General features: G+C 36.4%; 1 protein-coding gene across 9 annotated transcripts in view; it reads right to left on the minus strand.

The window, feature by feature from the left end:
- Positions 1–27,049, minus strand: part of CSPP1 (centrosome and spindle pole associated protein 1) — a 64,115-nt gene that overhangs the window by 28,646 nt on the left and 8,420 nt on the right. For 4 of the 9 annotated variants that reach the window (XM_055799363.1, XM_055799362.1, XM_013302019.3 and 1 more), the window contains 12 exons: positions 23,710–23,810; positions 22,964–22,987; positions 20,677–20,757; positions 17,535–17,636; positions 13,621–14,060; positions 9,328–9,429; positions 8,624–8,706; positions 6,864–6,957; positions 5,838–5,895; positions 2,709–2,881; positions 1,698–1,816; positions 44–122 (listed from right to left, as the gene is read on the minus strand). In XM_055799363.1, the coding sequence (XP_055655338.1) occupies positions 44–122; positions 1,698–1,816; positions 2,709–2,881; positions 5,838–5,895; positions 6,864–6,957; positions 8,624–8,706; positions 9,328–9,429; positions 13,621–14,060; positions 17,535–17,636; positions 20,677–20,757; positions 22,964–22,987; positions 23,710–23,810 (1,456 nt within the window). The remainder of the gene's footprint in view (positions 1–43; positions 123–1,697; positions 1,817–2,708; positions 2,882–5,837; positions 5,896–6,863; positions 6,958–8,623; positions 8,707–9,327; positions 9,430–13,620; positions 14,061–17,534; positions 17,637–20,676; positions 20,758–22,963; positions 22,988–23,709; positions 23,811–27,049) is intronic. The other 5 variants (XM_013302020.3, XM_027791711.2, XM_027791712.2 and 2 more) reach the window with 4 other exon arrangements.

A 27,049-nucleotide genomic window follows, 5' to 3' on the forward strand; every position in this document is an offset into this window, starting at 1 on the left:
AATACAGATAAATACAAAGAATATGAATATGCACAACACTTACACAGATTGCTCTACTGGGGCTTGGGTTAAAGGAGGATCCGGATTAGGTGTGGGTTGCATTCCCATCACACCTGTACCACCTAGACAGTAAAAAAAAAATAAAAAAATAAAAAAATTGAACGCTCAGCTAAATAGAGCTCACTGCTCAAACTCTGTGACTGTAGAATTACAAATAGGACTCTCAAATTTACTACAAACTTAGCTAATCCTTAACACCCTCTAGACCAAGAAATACAATGCCAAGGTACAAATCTATTTCTTAAATTCAACTAAATCCCTTAAAAATTTACAGATGTCTTCATTAACATATTCTACAATGAACTAAGAAATAATGCACTTAATGTAACATTTGCCCTCATGCTTTCCAAATGTGTCCCCTATTGTGAGGCCAGCCCCATGGCCTCCTGCAGAAATGCAGTGCGTTTGGCATCTGTACTCTTACTGACATGGGGCCTGCAGCATCCTGCCACAGCAGGGCTTGGCATGACCGTGCATAGTACTGCTTGTGTTCGAGACAGTAAAAGATGCATCTCTAAAACAATTTCACACTTTCAAATTTTAAGCATTAGCAATATTCCAGTTTGTGACAACAAGCTTTAAGACAACCTAACTCTTGTATGTGAATTTTAGGTATTAGTTTCTTTAGTACTCTGTAAACTGTAAGCCATTTTACCTTAGAGGTTATATTGATACAAGGGTAAAAAAAACCAAACACACGCAACAACAAAATAGAATGCCAAGAAAAAACAAACCAGCACCCACCCCCCCACCCCAAAAAAAAGCCACCACCACCTCCAAACACCCCATCCACCCACCCCCAAACCCCAAAACTTCTATGAGTTAGAACTGTGGTCTGAAAATAAGATTACGAAAAAAAAGTAAAAAAGGTGCCTGGAACTATTAAAAAAAAAAGTCTTAAACCATAAGCTACTACATTTCAAGATAGTAAGAAATCTACACTGTGGAAAAAGATAATAATCTAAAAACTTCTGCTCCTAAATCTCTAGCATTCCTAAAATTCCTCAGTGGATACCAATCTTAATCAAATCAGTCATACAAGAGTTATTATTGCAAGTTCTACGAAGGTAGCACAACTTCTTAAAAGTATTTCTGCTTTTTTGAGGGAAAAGCAGGAAAAGCAGGAAAACACAAACACCACACAATCGAGTCCCTCCACACCCATCACAGTTGTTTCACTCATGAAATCAAGAAGCAGCAGTCAAAGGGTAGATAAAAAAAGAGTTCTTAAAGTTTGATTACTTCATACAGTTCCTTTAAAAATATTTAACATTATATCTGAAATTGTAACAACACCTAAACATGTAATCAATTATATGATTTAAGCAATTATAGAAAATAATGGTTTGATTATCAAAACTATAAAGAAAATTATGTAGGAGGAGTAATGGCTAAGTAGCTGAGACTAGAGCTTGTTCAAGCAATGAACAAGATTTCTGGAAGCCGTAGCCACTACTGCAGCTGAAGAAACCTACTTCATTCAAAACCAGTACTGGAAAAAAGCCTACTTTTCAATACAGATTAAGAAATGGATTTGAAGTGCTGTTATTAGTTCTACATTATTCATCATTTAACCAGATTAAAAGCAGTCATCCGAGTCATTCTAACCACCAATCCACCTAAATTCATCAACTTACAACATGCAAGATTCGGATCCAATGGATTCCTAACCCCGTAGAAGTAATATGCATCATCATAAGGCGTTCTACAGTTGTCTGTCAAAACTGGTGGTGGAGGCGGTGGCATTGGTGCAAGCCTTGAAGAAAAAAGGAACATGTTTCGTTGTACAACTGAAAAGAGATCATCAAAAGGAAAAAGGGAAGGAGGGAGGTAGGGAAGGGGCTGGGGGCAGAGGGGAGAATTCTCTATGAGAAAATTCTAGAATTAGCTCACTCCAAGACCTCTCATTACTGCCATACAGGAATAATATACAGTAAGCCTCAGTAGGGACTTAACCTTCCCTTATGGAGTAGTACATGAACCCACGCTATTCCAGAGATCCAAAGAACATAAACCAGGCATGGCTTCTTTAACTGGTTCAGTTAATGATACTTACTGGTCACATCAGTAACAGTAAATAAAACAACCCAAGGACTAGTCTCTGGTCAAAGGGCAAGTGGCACGGCACAGCTTCAGCCACATGCCTGAAGCTCCTTCTCCCTCTCTCTCGTTTAGTCTCAGTCACAGTCTAGTGGAAGCTGTTGATGCCTACACTGCATTCCCGACATTAGCCCAGGGAAATCACTTAAGTGATAGGGGCCAAACTCATGCCACGCCAGCCTTCTAACAATACGGACACTGCTGGGCATGTGCCCAAGCATTCTTGCAACATGGTTCAATATTGCAGGCATGGACACAACTTCTACGGCATGACCCTTATTCTACATAAACATCCACTACGAGAGACTGTCTTCACAGATAATCCAGCCTCCCTAGACTTTTCAAAATAAACTGTAAGGAAATAGACCCTAAATAATTTATTTCTGCGCATAATAGTTTAGTTTTCTGTTAATTGTCAAAATTCTATTTTGACCTTCAACAGTTCCTTCGAGAAGGATCAATAGCAGGACTGAGCTCTACCTTCACAGTAGTAACATGCTTAACAACAATCTTATTTAAGATGCAAAATGAACATGATGGTGAAGCACCTGGGAGCTGCTATTTCACCAAGAGTGCTGGCTAGCCCCCTGTGAAAGTCTTCATTCACTGGAGAGGCTGTGGAGATGGGCACTGGAGTTCGGAAAGCCACACTAGGCCTTTCAGGAGGTACTTTCACTTCAGAAGTTCTCACTGTCAAGCCAAACTGCTTCAATCTATTTAGCTGAAGGGGAAAAAAATAGAAAAAGAGACAAAACCCAAAACGGTTACTTTGCTAGTACTAGGAAACATCCTGAACCCCCATTTAGGTTGTGTTAAACACTTCACTGGGTCCCGACCAGCTATTCAAATTCCTGTGCGGGTTTTTCTCCTAAGGAATTATGGGAAGTCTAATACTACAAGGAATTCTAGCATGTTTATCACAGACTTACAAAAACCAACCTCTATGGCAGGTTTCAGGAAATACATGGTTCTAGTTATTGACCAGAAAAGATATTTCCACAGTTGTCTGTAGTACAGGTTATTGACAGCTGCCAGTTTCCTGCATGGTCAGCATTCTCATACTATGCATAGGAAAAGTTTCTGAAATCCCTCCCCACCACTCCTAGCTCATAATCAGTAAAAACTAAAATCAAACACATACTGAGACTTTTTACAATAAACATTTCCTTGCAATACCATCATTTTATTTTTTAAGTTCTTGTATTAAATTTTTCAGCCACAACAATTACAAAATTTTGGGGGTTTTCTTTTTAAAATAAAAGTATCAAATGTTTATTGATAAACAGCAGCCTCAGAAGAAAGTCAAAGGCAACATGCAAATAATGCAAAGACATGCAAGTCAGTTTCAGAACTATCCTATCACACCCAGAATGCCCTTACACCAGATGCTCTGCATCAATATTTTAATGTTTAAGTGAGTCAGTATAATAGAAATCAGAAAAAAATAATTACGCATTGGAAAACTAAAACAGATTTTGTTTCTGAATGTACTGGTCCTAACATTGTAGTATGTCAATCAACATGCATTCAAAGTAACACCAGCAATCACTGAATATCTAATATCTAACATTAAACCATATACCCTACAATACAGAAGTATTTCAGCAAAATATTAAATCTTTACCTCCTCATCACTTAGCTGCAAGACAGTACATACAAGGCAGTTAGCACTAAATCATGAACTACAGCGGTAAGATTAAAATTCTCAAAACCTACTAAACATGAGCATTTATTTATAACAATTAACTTCAAATATCTACCTATGAATACGAAACTAGGTAACAGATATAAGCTACAGCAATTAAATTATAAAGCAGTCTATAGACTTTTTTTATTTGTCTTTTCAAATCCAGTGTCTTCAGCAGAAAATTTAAAACAGCTTTTCTCACTACAAGTTTAATGTGAACTGCTCCCAAAGTGCCCCAAGGATTTCAGCTCTGTAGCTAATTTCAGATGTGACTATGGTACTCAGTTCATCCTGGGGATTGTTTTATTTTAAACAAGCAGCATATACAACAGTCTGCATTTCTAGGTTCTTAATCAGGCATTGCTATTTAACCAACCTGTAATTAATCAAGAAATCCACCTAATTAGAATCTCTCCCCGAGAGGCAATTTAAAGCTAACAGTGACTGATGCTTAATGAACATAGCAATTCTACTTAATTGAAGGCTTTCAGCTAAATGAATGGTTTTAAAACATTATATATGCCCTAGACTTCCTCTGGAAATAATTTTGTTCCTGCAACAGCCACTTTTCAGTCTCTGACCGAGATGTGTACAGTATATGGAGTACTGCAGCACAGCATGCTTCTGCCTAGTGAGCTTTGATTAGACATAACTGTTTACACTGACCTTGCAGCCTGCTGTGCCAGAAAAGCCGGCATCCTCTGCTCAGTTTTTCCTCTTTTCCTGCCTGGCTCCCAGCCGTACACTCAATCCCTCTCCCCTTCACCATCTGAATCCCTAATCAGCAACCTTTCTAAGCCAACTAAAGCAGCAAAAATTATTCAGACTTTTGCCAGTTTACCAAGCTGAATTAGTTCACAGAAGGGATCAAACAAGCATTACAGATACTTTAAGCAGAGGGCAGGAACATGCAGCCAGATCACCCATCAGCATTCCCCCTCCCCATTTAGAAGGAAGAGTTTTGTTTCAGCTTCATTGCTTATCTACATGTGTTCTCATTCTCCTGCCTCACAGGCTGACTAATAGCATCTTACAGCTATTCATTCATGCTCAATTTCTAGAAAGTAAGAGCTCCTTTCCCCTCTGCTGAACTCTCCAGAAACGGCACAACTTTCTGCATTGTAGCCTCCCTGAAAAAGCAGCACCGTTTGTACTTTAAACTAGTAACCAGTTAAATTCATAACCAGTTTATTCCCGCTTGAGAAAGTTACCTGTCCTACATCTCCAACAGCAGATCTCTACTGCACTCAAGATGCAATGGCTTCAGGCACTTAGCAAACACGTGCAAATCCTACTAGTTCTGTGACAATCAGTCTGCTTGTAATGTTACTAGCGCTGACAATCTACTCCATATATGCTAATCAAACTTCTTAGTACAATAATCACCTCACCAAGGAAGTAGAAACAGTAGTAACTCTGCATTAAGTCCTACAAGCAGCACAATATTAAACATCTGGCGTTTTACAAAACCCCATAAAAAATGCTTGTAATCCTGAACGCTACATTTGGCAGTTTTTTTAAAAAAGAATTACCAATCTGAAATTAAAAATTGCTACAAGGAGATCAACTTGGTTGCAAAATAACTGGATTTTTTTTAAACTGAAAAAGAGCAAAAACTTTCTGCAGCATACTTAACATTCCAAAAGAAAGGTTACTAATGTTTGCATGTACAGGCTACCACTGAACACTGTTTTTTCCATGAGACCCACTGCTTGTACAAAATTTCCACTTGGTCACAGCAAAAGAAAACATTTGGTAACTTCCATGAAAATATTTTCCTCTTAAGCTTTTGAAAGCATGTGTAATGAGTTACAACCTTAAAATCCTTTACTTCAATTTGATTCTATGATAAAGCCCTATTAGAAAAACCCCACAACATTTATCATCCTATAAAAGTCCCACACAGTTTTGTGACTGAGGAACCACACTGTACATGTAATAAAAAAAAAAAAAGTCTATATAGGTGGAAAAAAACCCCCAAGTTCCTTACCATCTTTTCTGGGTCTTGAGCTCCCGAAGCAGCAACTGAGAGCTCAAGTTCCTTCTCACTGGTTTTAAGAAACAAAACAAAAAAAGGATCAAATCAGAAAGCAGTAACAATTATACTCATTCTTTCAAAGCACAGACCTCATAACTCTGTATTTAAAATAAATCTGAAAATACATGATAACCAAAGACATGATTCCACTTGATTTTTTCTGGAATCAGGGAAGACTGATACTTTATATTTATTTGTAAACAAACAGAACACTTGAGAAGTATCTGGCTATCATCTATTCCACCTAACAAAAAACAACTACTATAAAGGACAAACCACCACATTGCTTTTTACTACAACCTTTCAGGATATTTCTTAAAAATTGATCTTTATTCATGATACAGCAAGAAGTTTATTATAAACATAGTGAAATGAATGATTCAAAAGTACAGCAATAAGTACTATATTGTAATTTCAGGGCTCAGGCTTGTTCAGCATGTACAATTTTTCACCACGGTGAAACCATCAACAGTAATTTTTTTTATTTCCTTATCCCTTCACTAATATCACTGTGTGTCTTTATGCATCCATACTATCATTCAGCACACAGCTACTAACAGTTAAGCAAGAAATTAATATTTTATTATTATGCATAAGCCAGATGCTCATGTGCTTTTAAAGTGACAGGTTACTTTCCTAAACTGGAAGACAAAACAAGATTCATTTTCAACTTTGCAAAGTAATTAGACACTCCTGTACCAGCAAAAAAGGAAATTTCATTTAGAGCTTCTTTACCCACAAGGAACTAAATTTTTTAAAAATTAAAAAAATCTGGTTTTTTCCTTTGTTCCACTGAAAGCTGGTGGGTTTGTTTATTAAAAATTAAAGGTCTCATGCCAATGAGCTTAATTGGAAACAGTATTACCTAGCTAGCTGGAATTCCTCAGCTGAATGAAAATTATTCTTACTACACTGAATTAATGAAATTCCTTTACATTTCAGCCATTATATTTTAAAAATATAGTAACTATCCATTACCGTCTCCTATTTCGCTGTTGCTCTGCCATCTGTTCTATTAGTTCTTGCCTGTATTTCTCTTTTTTCCTTTGGAGATGTTCTGGGTCCTGACAGCCTAATGGAAATGACCACACATCTGCATAAATGCTCCACACAACGCACAAAAGGTATGGGACAAAAGCATTGCATTTCAGTCAATTTAAAACATGAAACACAGGAGAGTATATGATCTGGGAATGTGCGTAAGAACTCTTCATCTTTAATGACAAAAAGACCCCAAAAAACTAGTCTTAATATGCAGTTTGTTTGGAACATGATGATCAAAAACTACTAAAATTTTCATTACTATTTTCCTAGTTTGCCTGTTTTTTTATAGTCAGGAAGCTACAAATTTCAAAGCAATGTGATACAACAGCAACTAAAAAAAGTTACTTAACCCCCCACACACACACTCAACTAAGGAAGATACACTATGGCATTCCAAAATTACAAGGCACTGCTCTGGGTGAAAATGAAAATTAAAATAGAAGAGAGTTAAACCCACAGGGAGGAAAGCAAATTGCTCCATGTTTAGGATAGTTCCCATGGCTACTGAGAATTACATATATAAATCTGTCAGTATTTTGCTAAAAGAACACAGCCATAACATCTCACGTGGATTTTGAGGAACTCAAAAAAACTTTTAACTTGTAGCAGTTCTGCTACAATAAGCATGGAGCCTTCTATTATTTTAAAACAAAAAACCCCATCACCACCACTTTCTATATAGTATGACTATCAGACACAAGGACTCCTAACATATTTCCATACACAAAGTCACTGTAGATCTCCAGTGAAGCAGACCTGAACAATAAACTGAAGAAAGCTGCAAACAAACTAAACCAACCACCACTCAGGAGGCACGACTGACTGAATTTTTTATTCAATTATTGTGCTAGGGCTGTCAAGTGACTAAAATTTCAAAATAAACTCATGGTCTCTGATTTTTGGGAGTATGAAACCACTTCTCATTTCCAAAAATTTCAAGTTTTAATCCACTTAATCTTTATACGACACAGTTAACAATATTCTGCTCCTAACCAGGACTGCTAGGAATACAAATTCACAGCTTCATGTACGCAAGTTACTACAAAAAAGATGACTGAACACATCAGAGCCACTGACCACTACAACACCACTGGTTTAATACTGCCTTTAAACAGTTCCAAAAAATTTACCTGCCACATACAGCACTGAAGATCGTTTAAGTTCAAAAGTAAAAATATAGAAATTATTCTGACAACAGTTAGTCAATTTTTCCACAATTCAAATCTAGCTTGCCTTCAAAGGCTCCCATTTGAAGAACTACTACAGATCTTTTATTCTTGCCTCGTAATTTTCTGACTTTTTTCTGAATTTAACTAGGAATGCTGTTTTTAACAGTATTTCTCTCTGCTATGCTCAATAATAATGCTCTCTGCTAAATTTTATGGCTCTATTTAAGCAGTAAAAGATGATCACAATAATTTGATCTTGCACAAGGTTGTGAACAGGACCATTTCCATCTAAGAATAAACTTGGGCTCTTCAAAATTAGTTAGAAAGATGAGTTACATTAAGGGGAACAAGGAACATGGTTTTCCTTTTTTATTTTCTCTATGTAATTAATATTTATTTACCAGCCTTGGGAACAACTAGCACAAAGAAAAAGCTAATTTTTCAGGTTTTTACTTAATCCCAAAGAAAAGTAAAATACACAACGAAAGGCTTACTCAGTGTCATTAGTTCGGTTTTTATACGTACCAAGAACAAGGCCTGTTGTATACGGTATTTCAGCTGCACGCTTGGCCAGTTCGTTAGCTGAAGCACTAATTTGTACCCGATTTCTGGCAAAGACAAAAAAGAAAATGGAAAGATCAAACTTGAGAATTACTTGCAATCTGTGTGAAACATGATAGATGCACTTACATCGCTAAGTGATACATTTATGACAAACAGCTTTCCTGAAATCCAAAGAAATACGCAAGCAAAAGAAGAAATGGCCTGAAAAAAACGTGCTTCTCAGAGTTCTCATTTGCCTGTAGTTTCTGAAGCAATCAGAAACACTCGTTGAGCACTTTGACAGTCTGAGTGGTGCCAGTCAAGAGTTTATATAAGGGCTTTACAAGTGTTCTGCTTCTGCCTCATCCACTTAGATCACTTCAGGACTTGTAAAATCAAGACAAGAAGGAAAAAAAAGGAATTGTAAAACTATCAAAAAAGGATTCCATGTCATTCTAACCATTAAGTCTTCAGTTGGAGAATACGTGAACTATTGCTTCAAAAAGAGAACCGGCATGCAAGCTTTAGTAACTGTTCTCAAAGGAAACATGGTTTTCTTGTTCTACTGCATCCTAGCTGCAGGAAAAACTATCAGCCATTTCAGACACAATACTTGTCTTTCAAACATTCGCCTTTAACTATGAATTTGTAGTGCAGTTATCAAAAAAATAAACTGCATACCACACCTAGAATTTCCAGTTCTTGAGGTCTGCTGCACACATGCTTTCTCCTTTAATTCATCTCTATGATCTGCAGGTAGATCTCTTACGATTCCATCCAGATAGGGCCTTAAAAAAATAGAAAACATTCAGCTGTGCTTGCCTAAAAACATCCAATCTGAAATGGAAGGTCCAGCAGTTTTGCACAAAAGGAGTCTCAGCCTGATTGCACACTGGACAGCAGAACCAGTTCTGAAAAATATTACACAAAATTTCTAGAAATAATTCACTTTGCTAGCATTTGTCAAGGCAGCTCTCTCTCTGGACTTGAATTTCCAAGCTTGCTTTCATGCAGCCTTTATCTATTGAGTCTGTTTAAGCGTTTTGAGAGCTGAAGCGCATTCAGCATTCACACTGCATTAACTGGAACAGATCTTGCTGCTCTTAATCCCCAGGAGCCAAAGTTTGTAACAGGTTTCAGCACACAGCTAATGGGCAAATCTGGTGAAACAGTTAATTCAGATATGAAAAGCTTCTTTAATGACAACCTATCCTTCACTGTACACCTGATACCATTTAAAAGAAAGAGGTAGCTTTTGATCAAGATGAAAGACAGGTAACATGGTGAATACAAAAATTCAGAATTCAGGATACAAAAATTCTAATCATCTACATATGAAGTAATGTAATTGAAGCTTCAAGTAATTTCAAAGATTCCAAAAATTTATGTACACAAGGGAGCCTTTCCTGAAAAGATCTGGGGTTGTTGAATTTACAGGCTTTTCCCACATTGCAAATTAACTACTTTTTAATGAGAACTTCAAGATACCTTGATAAAATAAGGCAAGAATAGATAGGTATTCAATGAAAAAGATAGTACCTAACAGATGCTAACAAAGTTACATATTTTCCAGAGCTGGACAAAGCCATGGACTTCCTATTAAGCACACCAAAAAAATACTAGGTAAGCATAGAGAAAACCTCATCTGATTCTTTTACATAAAAAGATCCAAAGCTCTGTCCATCTCTGTAATTTAAATAAAAGCCCATAATCAAAGGCAAAAGGATGCAAGCAGATTATTAAACATTGATTTGGCATCTTAACCATCTACAAGAACATCATCCATCTTTCTGGCATAACATGACCTTCTTTCATGATCAAGGTATCTTTTTGATAACAATCAATCTGCTGCTTACAGTGCTGGTCACATAAGACTGAAACACAGTCAGGAATAGAAAGCCTAGTCCACAGCATGATGAAAGGATGCAGGGAAGAAGCAAAGAAACAAACCTTGGGATTCAAGAGGTGACCTTTTTTGTAAAAAGCAGCAAGCTTAGCATGGCAGGCCCTGACATGTTAGCCCAAATCAGTCAAGAAGTTGTATCCTATTTGCAGGACAGACCTGGCTGCTGGGAATGGACTAAAGCATTCCACTCGTAAGAACCAGAACATTTTGCACTTCCTCTCACCATTTTTATTTGCTGAAATATGTCACAGTCCTTGCAGCTCCGTCAAAACAGAAACCTTCTGAAAAGTCCCATTACAAACACCTGCCTCTCCAAACTAACAAAGTTCATTTTAAAACATAAAAACTTTACTATAGCAAACAAAAACATTGCCCCTTATGAATTTAGCTTCTGTCATGAATCAAATGTGTTCTGGAAAAGTTGACTTTGCCTGAAATTTAGAAAAAAAAATGCTCACTCTTCAGAAGCTAAGCTGTCAGTAACTAATAGATGCACTTCTCCTTCCTGAAGAAAGGCTGAATATAGTTCATAAAAGGTAAAGCAGAGCTCCTTGCAAAGCAGAAAAAAAGTAATAGATTACAAAGCACATTTAATAAAAAAGGTAACTGTCAATAAAAATTCAGCAAAGTAGAAACTACACACCCAAAAAACCAAACCTTGTGTACAAACATAAGTTCAGGCAATTCAGATGATGGTCCAGCAACTTTTAAGAAGATGCACCAAGATTGCCAATAACAAAGGTAAGACTATCTTCTGTACTTCCTTTTAAAAAGAAGAAACCTGGAACTAAACCTCTTTCAGAGGCCTCTCCAAATAAGCAATTAATTGTCTAGTAATATATGGGTCACAGGCATTTATGTAAGCACCATCAATGTTTTCTGGAATAACTAAGAACTAGCAGTATATTTCTATTCAATATGATACTGTCTATTGTTTGTTCAAACACCTGCCTTGCTGATATTTTACAAATATAATTCTGTATATATTCTTTGAGAAACAAAGCAAACCCTCAAACTTCATCAAATGTTCATTTCTATTTAAATATCAGACTTTGTGTCCAATTGTATTAGACAGAGGTAAACAGCTACCCAGAAAAAAGGGGACATTCATCCTTCTGGGAGTTAAGCAACACAGATGATTAAGGTTGCTGTTAGTCTCAAAAATACGGACATTTTGGTTATCTTTGTTAGACACCAGGTCCAGCTTCTAACACTTCTCTTTCTGAAAAGCTGTAGGACAAGACCACCCTACCCTAGAACCTCCTATGCTCATTTCTACCAATATTACACTACAGGATGGAACATTTTTTGCATTTTGCATTCTCTTCTGTGAATCTCATTCAGCAATAAGAGGGCAATCGTGTGCCTGCTACCTATTCAACCACAATTTCCATTTGCTAGTCTTTTTCAGAAACCCTGTATGAATAAATACATGGGTTTAGAAGCACATCTGTACATACAGTCAGAAACTCTGAAATAACTCATTTATTTAGTCTGCATCTCCCAAATGCTTTCAGACACTTCCTTTCCTCCATAGTTACTTAATTCCTTTACATTTTTTTAAAAGGCTGAGAAAGACTATCAAAAGCTAATTTTGTATAGAAGTTATTTTAAGTCTATTGGCATTTGAAACAGAACCAGAAGCATGACTTCATTCAATTCAGAAAACACTTTTGCAGTAGAAGTGCATTTTAGGGTTTGTTTTTCCCAGTTACTGATTTGCAGTACTATCCAGAAAATTATCCCTGTAAACAGTAACTCAAAAGATCACTTAATCAGTCCACCAGCAATGAACAATGAAACACCATGGTAATATTTAACACTGTTAAGAGCAGTACAATTTGCCTTCTGTTTTTTCTAGATGTGTTAATTCTAGGAAAAAGAACTGGTTGTTTTGCCTAACAAAGGAAAGACACTGGCGTTTCCTTCATTGAAGCAACTGCAGGAAAACAATTCTGGCAACAAGCTTAACACAAAGGCACAAAAAAAAAAAAAACAACAATCTACAACACTAGTATTCCCAAGATCTGTCAAGTGAATAAATGAACACTCTTCAAGCACCTTTTTAAAAATATTCCCAAGATCTGTCAAGTGAATAAATGAACACTCTTCAAGCACCTTTTTAAAAATTATTTACAAAAAACTATACTGCTTTATTTCATTTGAATGTAGCTGTATAAACCAAATCTGTTTCAAGTTTGGTACTATTTCACACCACAACCCATCTACTTTTGAAAGCAGATGGTTCTTGCAATGAAATAACTGAAGGTGGCCAGACTGCCAAACCCTGAATGATTGGGAAAGTTATGTTGTTGTTTTTTTTAAAATAAGCAAGTTAGAAGAGAAAGAATAACTTAGGTCCAAGTACCAAAATTGATTTATCAGTTAACACAGTAATGACTATTTAATAATGAACAGTACATAACAGCAGTTTTCCTCCTGAATGAGTTATCTGAAACACCCTCTTTATTTTGGGTTGGGTTTTCTTAAATGATTATTCAGATTGTGTAGTTATTACTGATATTGGCGCCTATTAACACCATCAGGATTTGGTTCATCTATGCATATGTTTAAAGTCCACCATTTAGCAAGAGATGTAGTAAAAAAGACATTTTTTAAAAAAATATAATTTTACATTTCCAACACGTAGTGGCAGGTACTGAAAATTGAAGCTCAAACCAATTTTGGAATCTGAATTGAAAATCGACTTGCTGTAACTATTATAGATGTATATGTAATCTTGGGTTCCCAGCACAGAGCTTTGCTCTCAAATACTTAACATGTTTTCTGCCAAACTACTCTTCATAAAAATGAATTGTGAGCTTCTTTTCCTGGGATAATTTCTCCAGTATCCTTGCTTTGCCATAATATATAAAATAATCCCCAATGTATAGTCTTAGGTACTGGTACAATTTTCACATAATTTTTTCTAAAAATTATCACAAAGTTTCTTTTTAAATTAAGTACAAAAGTCCTGCTTTCACATGGGAATCTTGTCTAATTTTCAATGAGAGCAAACCATAGCTGTCAACAAGCACTACGGAAATAAAGGAGAAAACAGAATTAAGAATACCTATTAGTATAAAAAATCTGGGGAGTTTTTCTGTCAAAAGCACTTTCACTTCTAAATCTAGGGTCCATTTCTTCACTTGTCTCAGGATCATAGTCCATTCTGTAGTATCTTCTATCAAAATCATGATCCTCATCAAGTCTATGATGCTTCCTAATAGGAATTACAGATCGTCTAGCAAATTCACGATATCTTCTACCAGGAACATCCAAGTCTTCATCAAGTCTTCTATTTAGTAGTCGACTTCTTGATTCAACCTCATCGTCTAACCTATGATACCTGTTTTCCTCCAGCCATCTCTTATTTGGCAGCTCTTCATAACCTTCTGTAGAAGTGAAGGCATCCTTCTTGGGAGGTTCTGCACCTGTATTACAGGGCTGTACTTCTGCATGCAGTTCTGGCTGGAGCCTGGTAACAGGTTTTTTATTCCTGTCCATCTCATTCTGTTTAAGAGAAAAAAAAGTATTAGAAGATCTGAATATAACCAAATCACAAGCGAAAACGTGGGTTTTTATTTCTTCAAACAATCCCTAAACGGGTACTGGAGAAAAGGCAGGAGGGGAGCCAGAAAAATACTTCAAGGAAGGATTAATAGCTAGGAATTTTTTTTTTCCTTGAGGAAAAAAAAAACAACAAAACACTCTTCCTCTTTTTTAATGGCTATCAATCCTGATGGGCCTTTTACAAACTTTAATTTGACCTCCAGATTCAGGGACACAAAGAATAAAAAAACACCTTGAACTTTATACCTCATCAAGAGACAAGATACCTTTATTCTATTCAGATTCAGGCAAGTCCATAATGCTCCTTACCTATGAGCACAACACATTAACCAGACCATTTCTTAATCCACTTCTTTGCTCCCAAAGAGATGTTACTATGAAGGAGGACAGTTTAGGGGATGAAAAAACACCCTATGACACACTGGACCAGTGTTCAATACACAGTTCTAGCAAACAACATGGTTTTGAAACAATCCTGTAGTATTTCTACGCACTAACCTTCCACCTCTGGAATAAAGATAACAGTAACTCATACATTACAAAATGTAATGAAAAGTAAATTAAAAATGGAAATGACACCAAACTGGGAAGAGGAATCAATATATTAGAGGGTATGATTACCACTCAGAACAGTCTTGACAAACTGGAGAGATAATGCTGACAAAAAAAAAATCATGAAGATCAACAAATGCAAATGCAAAATTCTGCACCTGAGACAATGCCATGCATCAGTACAGGCTGGGCACTGAGCATCTAGAAAGCAGTTTGCAGAAAAAGGCCTGGGTTAGTGATGGGCAACTAGCAGGACATGAGTCAGCAGAGCGACGGCCAGCTGCACCCTGGGGCTGCATTAGCAAGAGTGTTGTCAGCAGGTCAAGGGAAGTGATCCTTCTCCACTGCTCAGTGTTTATTCAGTATTAAGGTTCTGGTGTAGTGTGCCTAGTTTCCCCCCACTCCCCATGGATACTGATGAAGTGGTGAAATAGCAGAGGATGGCTACTGAGATGGTTAAGGCACCTGAGCTCATGAAGAAGGTGACAGCTGGGTTTGTTCAGCCTGGAAAAGGAAGGTTAAGGAGAATACGTATAGGGGCAGGAGGAACTATAATTGCAGTCTCTACCTAAAGAGTAGTTACAGAAATGCCAGAATCATGGTTTTCAAAGAACCAGTGGTCCCAAGTTGCAGTAAAGGAAGTTCTAATGGGATACAGAGGGAAAGAGATTCAGATTAAGTGGTTCAAGTGGTGGAACAGGTTGCCCAGAGGAATTGTAGAATCTCCATCCTTTCAAAACCCAAACAGCTAAGGCCTGACCAACCTGATCTAGCTGGGAAGTTAACACTGTTCTCAGCAGGGAATTATACTACCTGACTTCCAGAAGTTCCCTGCAACTAAAGTTTACCCTATGATTATCTAAACTGTTGGATCAAACTCTCGAAGTCGCATATGTTAATCATGAGATCCATTCATTTGACTCTTGCTCCAAGTCAAATACGCCTCCGGGACTGAAGAACCTCAACAAATTCTCACCAAGTTTTCTTCCTGGTACTTCTTTTATGACAGCAAAGTTGTTTCTACACAGAATAATAAAAATATAATGTAAACGTCCAGTGGGATGACAAACAAAGCAGAAAGAAAAAACCCTGACTCCCAAAACAGATTTGATTAGGTAAGTCAGCTGAGGAAACAAATGCCTAAACATGCATAAAAATCTTGAGATCTATAGACTCAGTTACACAAACACAAGCTGCATTTTTACCACATCTTTCCTAAGGATCACTGTTGTGTTGCACTCCAACCCCTGAAGAAGCCAGTAAGAATCAGATACTGAATTCCAACATCTAAAGGGTGCCTGAACACTGCTTACAGCTGTCTTCACAGATTAAAATAGTTTTCATCTATATGACACTCCAATGCACTTGGAGGAAAAGTTCTTTCTTGTAAGAAAACAATCTTCCTGGAGACAAACCAGAAACATTTTTTTAGACAGAACTTATAAATCCATAGGTATTTGCACTTGCCAAATGCTGTAAGACAGACAACAAACTTTCAGCTGTTTTGAGTACAAATACAAGCCCCTTCATAGAACAACCTAGCTCTCACGCTACTGTACACTTAAAAATTTCTGTATCAAAAAAAATGTGGAAGGACTTATTAAATCAAACCTGCATTAGATGACAGTTCCAAATTACTGCAGTCTACCACAAAACTAAGACAACAACATTTTAACAGAGAATGTACCCATTCTACACAAGATTTTACAATTAACAAGCAGCAGAAACACTTTCTCAGATTTTGCTTCCAGACTACTAAAACAAAGGGTCTCACTATTTAGACCTAAAAAGCCTCTGTCAACTGTTGTAGTGGTTTTGGCTGGAATAGAGTTAAATCTCTTCACAGCAGCTTCTATGGGCCTATATTTTAGGTTTGTGGTGAACAGCGTTGATAACACAGGGATATTTTAGTTACTGCTGAACAGTACTAAAACACCATCAAGGGCTTTCTGCTTCTCACGCTGCCCCAGCAGTAAGAAGGCTGTGGGGTGCACAAGAAGTTGGGAGGGGACACATCTGGGACAGCTGATCCCAGTTGGTCAAAGGCATATCCCATACCATATGACACCATACTCAGCAATAAAAGCTGGAGGAAGAAGAAAGAAGGGAAGGACGTTCAGGGTTATAGTGTTTGCTGTCCCAAGCAGTCATTATACATGATGGAACCCTGCTTTCCTGGAGATGGCTGAACACTTGCCTGCCAGTGGGAAGTAGTGAATGGATTCCTGGTTTTGCTTTGCTTGCACATGCAGCTTTTGCTTTACCTATTAAACTGGCTTTTACTCAACCTATGACTTTTCTCACTTTTACCCTTCTGATTCTCTCCCCTCCCAGCACTGAGCAAGTGAATGGCTGTGTGGTGCTTAGCTGCCTACTGCCATACACATCAAGGCCCCAGATCAGAATCAGAGTTCAATTCCGCATGGGTCTCTACTACTGAAAGTAGTAGAGACCTTTTTTTATTATTATTATTATTATTCACAAATCAACAGCACCATATACTGGACAGCTGCCTGCACTTGCCTTGCTTTCTCATGAACTGGACACACAGACTAAGGAAAAAGCAACTACAAATAAAAGCTAAAGAAACACTGTGTGGAGTTTAACATTTTTGTCCAGAGACAGCTTTTTTGGCCACCACTTTTATCACCAAGAACAATCCAGGGACTCGCTTCAGACACACAGAATTAAAGCATCATTCTACCAGACAGACATGACTGAAGTAGGAATCAAAAACTGTACTGTATGATTTATAACAAGACTTGCTAGATATATTAATATATCTGTGGCCTAACTGAATGACATTCTTTGCTTATTTTGTCTTACTTTGTATGTCTTAAGTCAATGATAAAACTGCATTACCTCTGTGTTTTTCTTCCCTAATTTCCTTAGCCTTTCATTCCATTCTTCTTTATCCCTGAGATATTGATTATATTCCTTGCTTCTTTCAAGCCGCAGTTTCTCCTAAAACAGGCATTGAAAAGGGCATCATAATTCTGCCTTTTTGAGTAGCTTTTAACTTTACAGAGCTGCAGTATTAAATGAATATAAGCAAGCTGTGTGTTTCCAGCACCACCCCAGCCTTCTTTGTGATGTACGAATAGGGCTTGAATTGCTTTGAGATTTTCGTTCATTCTTGAACATAGTACTTTCGTTTAATCTGAAATCTGTAAGCAGAAGTCAGCTTCATGGGCATGAAGTCTGGACTCCAGTAACACTACTGTGTATCAGGTTCCATCTTAAGACCAGTAAGCTTTCCTCCTCCTAAATCTATTCCAAAATTGTTCCAAAGCCTCACTCCTTCAACAATTAGAAATCACCTTTTAATTTCCAATTTGAATGTATTTACAGATGATTTTTAAACATAAATTTTTTTGTGTGTGTTAAGGTTAGTTGTGACTTGTCCCACTTAATTAAAACAGGACAAATACAACTATAGAAAAGGTATGTCAATTACAGCTTAGGATATAACTTGAACTGTCAAATTCAAACAAGCAGTTAAGCAGACTGCAAAAAGAGTCAAAAGTGCAAACAATATAAGGAAAACAAAGAAAAACATGATCTATCCACCTTGTCCTAACTGCTTTTGCAAGATGACAACATTTATAACCAGCTTGCTCGGAGCTAAAAATATGCAGGAATTGTACATGAATAGCCTAATAACATAATATGAAATAAAAAAGTCTCCAGGTAAAGCAAACCTCAATTCACATTATTCCCTGATATTACTATCTTCTGTTTACAGCATGGGCCATCTGTTATACCACATCATTCCAATCATCACATAAATGAAAAAAACAGAATTATATTACAGTATTACGAATCATGCTCTTCTCCGCTGCAGTATTTTCCAATAAAAAAGCAAAAGGTATTAAAAAATCTGAGCATTTTATATTTACTTTGCCATGAACAAATTTCAAACTAATTTATACCTCAATCACCATGAAAATACCAGCTTAGTAAGAATTTTGCAAGTGAGATCAATGCTTCCCAAAACTGGTTTTCCAAAATTTGTGTCTATGGATTTTCTGACACTGAGAATATAAAACCTGCAGACAGCTATGATAGCTGAGGGCTATTTTCCAGAGCTGAGAAACTTGCACTGTCTTTAACAAGTAGCAAAACACTCAGCAGAAAACTGGGTATGCTGTGTGACTACTCATTTTACCTAACAGAGGAAACCGAAATGCAGTTAACCTCCAATCATTAACTGCCCAGATGCTGTTTAGCAGGGCATAGTGTGACATCTTCTGGCAGCTTTTGGGTCCTGCAATAGCAATAAACGGGTAAAAAGGATACAACACTCATACAGAAAATGTTGAGCTGCTATGATATAAAACCATCAATGATCAGACATGTCCCCAGTTCTTTCACTGTTTCAGCACACATACTCTCAAGGGTTAAAACAAAGTTCAAGAGAACTGAAAGCTAACAAACTAAGCACAAGTGCATGCTGCCACTGAGGAGGAGTCCTTTCTACTTCCTGGGCTTTTCATTCTTGCTGGGTTTTTTTTTTCTTTTTTTTTTTTTTCAACGTTACTATAATTTGGTTTTCAGGGCTTTTTCATAACAGCAGTTTTCACTTCTTTGCATTCTCACTTCCACATATGGCCAAACATTATTGTAGCACAAGAGAGGCAGAAAGCAAGAGCAAGCACAGCAAGGGCAAGACCAACACTTTCCATAGCAGAAGCCTTGCGCCAGATTACGGTGACAGGGCAGCACCAGATTACAGTGACAGGGTAGCCCCAAACACAGAGCAACAATGCCACTCCAAGACAACATAGGTTAAAAAAGCCAAAACCAAACAAAACCTAGAGCAACAGTCCAGTCCTCCAGCAACACAGTTGATCTCTCAGTCTTCACTTGGGTTTGACTGATTCTAACAACCAACCAGTGTTCAGCAAGTCAACAAAAATATTTGCTAAATTACAATGTTTCTGCCAATTCAAGTTCCTGGATCAATTCACAAGCAAATGCAAGAAAGGAACTGGGAATTACAAGGCCAAGAGTGTGAGGGCAGGAGGAGAGGTGACCCCTGTAAGGCTGATACAGGCTTCCACAGAATCATACCATCAGAGGAAGGGATCACAGGTTAAGAAAATCTACATATGCATATTGCACCTTCATATTCTAACCTCCATGAACCTCCAATAGCAGAGACTGTTATGGCTGGTATCTTTCTCCAACACTTGAAAGCAAGACCATGAACTGGTAAGAAACCTCGGGGAGATCAAAGGGGCTAAGCACATAGAGAGAGAATGTATACTCCTTTCACAAAACACATTAGTACTGGTACTCTCAAAAAAAAAGATTGAGAAATGGGAAGATTCCTATACTAACAGCAGGCATTATGTTAAATACCAAATCAGCTTTATTTAGATTCCTGGATTTATCTGGGGTTTAAAAAAAAAAAAAATTATCACAAGAATATAAGCAGGTAGGTAAAGCACACACAAAGACATCAAAACAAATTGTGTATAGCAGAAAGCACACTTCCTTTAGATCTGATAGGAACTGATAAGAATATTACTGTAGAAACAACTACAAGTACATAATTTTTAAATTATCCCCAAGTTGCAATACGAAGAGTAACAAATTAGAAGAGTATATAATTATAAGAAAACCAATGTTATTAGATCAATATTTATTGCTGAACAAAAAACCCAGGAACAATCACTAGAACTTTTGAACACACCAAATACCTTGCAGGCGTGAATTAAAAGCAGCAAACCTCAAATTGGTATCAGTACAGACATATCTAACTATCTAAAAAATAAAAGTACAGGTAACCTAGGATTAAAAATTTTTTAAATATGTAAATACTTTTCTGAAAATTATTCTAATGACCACCTCCAAAAATACTCATTTGTAAACAAGTGTAAAAAACCCCCAACCAAACAAAAAAACCTAAAGTGGAAATAAGTTTTTTATGTAACAGCTTAAACATCTAGGTTCCTTTTCAACTTATACACCACTTACTTAACTACCTTCAGATACTTACCTTGGCAGATCGTCGCTCATCAATAGGAAGAGATAATCCCCAAGTATATGGATCTACTTCAGCAGCAGTCAGATAATTTTTCTACATTAAAAATAAATAATAACAATAATCAGTATTTTAAAATACCAGATCTTACTTGCTAAATGGTTGCTCATAATTATATCTTCTGAAATAAATCTGATCAATTTAAAGAAATAAAGACTGAAGATAACATTCACATTTTTAAAGTGTAGGACATTCTCGGAACACATGAATGAAGTCAAGGAATGTGGAAAGTAAAGGGCTTTGTGAAGCTTTAAGCTTGAGTTTGAAAGTGTTTTGTCACTTTTTCCCTGTTATACTATTCCAAGGATTACATCAGGTAATCTCTGTATATTAAAAAAAATACTTTTATTCAAAAAAATCCACCATTACTCAATTCTCCTGTAAATAGCATAAGCACGAGTATCTGTCGCCACAAGTCACTTTTGGAACGGAACTGTCCATTGAAAACACTATGTTGTTGCTCCATATCGCTCGCTGGGCTGCAGCTTAGGAACTGGCCTGCACAGCAAGTCAAAATATCAGCCTCTCAAATCAAACACCAATGCTGGAACAGGTCGTTAGCTTCCAGATCTAGCAGCTTCTTCATACATCATTTACTAAAAGCATTCCCAGCCCATTCTCAGCCAATCGCCTGTTTTATAAATCCCATTACCTTTGATAAAAAAGATCATCTATTTGTGTGGCATGGGTGGATGAGGGGAAGGGTTACAGTATTTCACTAGCATTGTTTCCTTCCATTATCTACATTGTAATCTAGCTTAAAAGCTTAGAGACAGGTCAACAGGTAACAGCCCTACCAGTTCCAGTACAAAACCACATAATTAGGAATTATATTTCACAACTACACATTAGAAGATATAAGGGATTTAATAATCATGCAAACAGTCAAGCAACCACTCAGACAACTAGATTAATATGGAGAAATAAGTTATTTTTACTAGAAAAAGTAAATAATTTTTAACCCTCAAATTATTAAGTAATTCTTTTCATACTTTGAACACATCTGTAGAAGTTACTTCTGATCTTACAAACATATTTACCAAAAGTCAGAAGCTGATACAGAAACTGCATAAGCAACATTAAATAAGGTATTAACCACAATAATATCACTAAGAGAGCTGCTAAAAATTGCACTCTCTTCATGTGGGCAAAAGAAATTAGAGATTGTTATCCTTTCTCTGCCTCAGGCCTTACAAGCTTAATATAGCTAACATATACTACATTAAAAAAGAAAAAAACCCAACTGGTAAACCTAAATTTGTAAAACTGAGGTTTACTTGAGGATGTTAAGTTATTAAATTAACATTAGAAGTTAATGTAAAAATCGTATTGCTTAGGTACTTTGGTGAGAATTATGAAAGATTAATATCCTAACTTTGAAAATAATCTGAAATTTAGAACTAAACAAGAAGCAACAATCATCTAAGCATCATTTTGGTTAGAGGTTAAGAAGTCAGTTAAATCTGCTCTTGCTATTGTTATTCAGGAATTCTAGTGCATGCTCATAGTTAATTTGTATCATATGCATGTTATTCAAAGCCCCAGAAAAACCAGAAGGTTGTGTTTTTACCATGTTACCTCCCAGTCCTTTACTGAATTTGCTTAATTTGAACAACCTGGATGGAGAGTGTTAAATCTGAAAATTATATATATGCAACAGTATAATGATATAAATATTTTTAAATTACTGTAATTGAACAATACTTGCAAAAATGCCTCTTCTGTTTTCCTCACAATACTTGTATTCTTGCTTTCTGGCCAGCAGGTGTTGGCTTCACTGCTTTCCTAAGCACCACTGATGAGATTTCACAGCAATAGGGAAGCAAGAAGCCCTGACTCCGTTTTCCATGACACATAATATTTCAAAGTTTACGGTTTTATTCCAGCTTTATAAAGTAGGTATATCAAGAAAAAAAATCTGAACTCATAACATGTAACTGATAAGCCTTGAAGCAAATGTCTACTAAAAGAAAAACTTCTCTAGAGTCAGCACTAGACAGCAAGAACAGCAGTTGTAAAGGAAAAAAGAAATCAAAAAGTATTTTAAAACCGTATTAATGGAAAACAATAAATATAAGTAATTCTGCAGAGAGCAAACAATGCCGTTAATCACAACTAGTAACTACAGCATGCACAAGCACACAAAGCACAAAAAATTATTTTAATTCAGAGAGCACAAAGCTTTCAAACAAGTCAAAAAGCAACTAATTTGAAGAAAAAAATTATATTGCAGCCACCCTACCTTTCTTTTTGCCTGTGAAATACCCTGAAAGTCAGGGAAAAGTTAGAATTCAAAAAGAGTCTGTTATTCAAAAGCAGTTGAATTAAAAAAACCCCAAAACTTCTTTCCTTAAAGCAAATTCATTCTTTCATTTTAAGAACTAAATACACTGATAATTAGCATTTCCAGACAACAGAAATTATTTGGTTCCTGACGTTTTTTTTTCTATTTGACTAAGAAGGGACACACAATATTCCCAAGATTATGCCATTTCATGCATACCTCTTCAATTTTAAATTTACTGTGACATTTAATAGATCATGCTAAGCAGAGTATAAAAGGGGTTTTTAATTTCTAAAATTGAAAAGAAGCTGTCAAATGGAGTCACACTAATTACAGGAATATTCTTACCTGAATTACAGACCATAGAATAGATAAGTACTTAAGGAAGTAACAGATGATATTTTAAATTCTTTTTAAAAAAAAAAAAAAAAGAAGTAAACACAAGTAAATACAAGCATTTAGAATATAATGTACTAAGTAATATGTAGTCTCATGGCAATGAGATCGCAGAAGCCTAAAATACATAACCTTTCCTAGTGAGGCCAGTTTGAAATTACTTTTATTCAAGTCTTCAAAATCAGCCATTAGTCATAATGAATGCTGCCAAATAAAGGTTTTCACCAGATTTTATTAATTTTCATTCAATTACAATGAGTCATTTTAAAAGACTCACTAAATTCATGTAACCAGACAAGAAGCTTTACCTGAGAAAGATATCGCCTATAATCTTGTTGAAGTTCCTCTTTGAGTTTATGTCTTTTTCGTTCATATTCTTCTCCAAGAGGTAAACTCATGCCATAGTCACCTGAAAGTTCAATGTTAATAAATATTGTAATTCTACTATTTTGTATCAATACAAAGCACAACCTGCAAAAGCTACATCTGGATTTTTCTTAGACATCAGCAATAAAAAGAAAATTCACTATGCAACCAGTAACTACAAAACAGCTGAAATAAAAAACACCTCTGTATGAGTAGTTGGATGAAAAGCATAGAAAAAATGATTTGGTTTTGGATGTTAGTTTTCCTCTAGTCCTTGAGCTTTTTCTCCCCACTAGAAAAAAAATGCAACATAAATTGAATTTATTTGGATAGCTTGACAAGTAGTATTAAATAACCTAAATATTGTACACACTACTTTTGTCAATGTATGTTTCAAAGGAAATCTCCTTTGACATGTTAGTTTCCAAATTACTCTAATATTTTAAGCTGTGCTTATCACACAACAGAAAACATATTTCACAACGAGAAAGCAACAAGCTATTTGTTTAGCATGAAGCATGTGAAATATACGTTTGCACCCATACAACTACAACAAATCTGAACATATGCTAACAATAGTAATTTTTTCTTTCCACCTCAGTGTTTTTAATTGTAGTAGACCCAAAACACACATTTAGTACTCTTCCAAGATTGCCATCAGGTCTCTCAACAGCTGGACTCTTAAAAATATAATGCTATGCAAGTTATATGTGGTTCCTAAAATACATTTTAAAGTACTTGATAAAAAATATCCTCTGCCCCAGAAGCCCACCTCTGCAGCTGCTCTCACACTCTCCACTGAGCACTAGTGAATTCCACAAAAACCACACAACAAGAGAAAAGACTGCAACTGTTTGGTTTTTTAATTTCCTATTGTTTCTCTGAAAGCGTTTCCACATCTCGTGGTCTATGTAAAATGGGTCGCAAGGAGCAAGAGGGAAGACAGGGATATTTGTCAGTTCCAATTTAGTGCACTGTACTTTGACTCCAGTATTTTAAATGTTTATAGGGCATTAATCAGTATCTGTACAGTAAAAATTACATAATACAAATGCTGAAAATTGGTAACTTGGGAATCACTCTGCTATTGAAACAGATAAAAGATTGAAATATACTTAGCATATGCACACTTAGCTGGCCTGGCTTGAGAGAGTTTCAGCCAAGTCAGAAGGTACCCTCACAAGCCTAAACAAGAGTCAGCCTGCTGTTCTGTAGAACCAAAGAACCTAATACATGATTAAATTTGTCATACACTATTTTGAAACAGCTTGCAGAGTTCAATTACTAACCAAAATCTGCATGGGAGCTTCTTCTCCAACCTGCAAGTTACTTGTCTCCTAAATTTGCACGAGGTGAGAGTTCCATTAAAAAATGATGTGCCATTTCAACCCTCAAAAAAGGGGTAAGTGTAAAAAGAAATAGAATACAGAAGGGAAAATGGTTCATTTCAGTTGCTTGTTCTTGCCTTTTATTTTCACATGAAATTACTACAGGAAACCACAAAAAAAATCAAAAGCATCTAACACATCAGAGTGAAGATTCATTCAGTAACCTTATAGAAGCCAGTAAAATTCAGTACAGAAAAAAAGTGAGAATCAAGTACTTCTGTTCAAATATGTGAAGTATTCAAACAAAAGAGGGTTTATAGTTAATTTAATTATAGAAGACTTTTATTTGGCCACCAGAGAAGCACTGAGATAACAATTATGAGTAGCAATTTAATGATATTTAAAAACTACCTACTGCAAAAACTTAGGAGAGCCTAGCAAGGCAAAAATACGTCAGTTAATATACAGTCAACCAAATTCCGTGCACAATTTGTCTCAATTCTTTCACTGGAATAAGAGATCTACTTTCTTTTTCATCGGTTTTCTGCTTCTGTTTACTCTGTATTTGCAGAATTCACTTGCCATTTCACATTCTGTTTATCACACACGATCACATTGACAACTTTTTCAGTTAGAAAAAAGTTAAGATTTTAAATGCATTTTTACATAAAAGTTTGCACGCATTTAATAGGTTGAGAAGTAACTGTAACTTCATTCAGCCTGATTATCAACACTACTGCTAGAACCATAGAACATATTTAGCAGCTACCAAGGAACAGTCCTTGTCTAATTTAATCCAAAGGAATTTACATTGCTTTAAAGCAGAACAAGCCAATAATATCAACAGCCATCTACTGATAGCCAAATGTGTTCAGCACCCAAATTATAATACCACCATACTAGGTTTGGCTGAGATGGAGTTAGTTTTCTTCAGAGTAGCTAGCATGAGGCCACGTTTGGGATTTGTGCTGAAAAGAGTGTTGTTAACAAAGGGATGTTTTTGTTTCTGCTGAGCAGTGCTTACATAGCGCCAAGGTCATTTCTGCTCCTCACACCCCCTTGCCAGCAAGTAGGCTGGGGGTGCACAAGAAGCTGGTGAGGGGGCACAGCCAGGACAGCTGACCCCAACTGTTACCGAAATCTCGGAATGAAGAGCTTATCGACACCAATTTGATGTAGATAAGCAGACACTTCTTTATTGACGGCCGGGTGCGTGAGTGAGTCCTCTCACGATCAACGCACACCAAGTTTCAAAATCAGACACCATATATAGAACTTATTCATACATATTCAGTAAGTATTCATGCATAATCATTATATTTCCCCAAAATCATTAACATACTCTCCTCCCATATCCGATTCTGCCCAGTAAAGGTTAGAAAGGTCCAGAAATGGGTCTAGGGTACGATTTGGGTAGGTGGTATATGAGTCGGTGGTCGCAATCTCCCTGTGCCGGAATTACCTTTTACTAAAGTTCACCGTTTCTTGGCAGGTAACTACAAGCTGTTCCAGTCGACTCTCCCCAGTTCCCATTAATCCTATATTCTGACATTTCAATACACTTTCTACATATGGAAGACTAGTTAACTACAAAGAAACCTTTCAAACCCTAAATTTATTACCTAAGTTTTAAACACTGATTCTAGCCCATTCTTCTGGCCTTGGTACAGGACTGTACAAAGGATTTCGTAACAGCTTTTACTGTGCAACTGTAAGTTTCATTAAAATATATTTCTTATCCCTCTATATTTCTAGTAAAAATGATTTTATAAAATCAAGTCACTCAATCTTAACTTATTAGCAAATCTGTAACACAACCACCAACCAAAGAGATATTCCATAAAAGTTGATGTCATGCTCAACAATAAAACGGGGGGGGGACGCGGCTGCTCAGACACCAGCTGGGCATAAGTTGTTTGGTTGTAAGCAATTGTCTTCATTTGCATTGCTTGTC

This window comes from Falco peregrinus, chromosome 3 (genome assembly GCF_023634155.1).
Source record: "Falco peregrinus isolate bFalPer1 chromosome 3, bFalPer1.pri, whole genome shotgun sequence".
In the NCBI taxonomy this organism is placed as follows: Eukaryota; Metazoa; Chordata; class Aves; order Falconiformes; family Falconidae; genus Falco; species Falco peregrinus.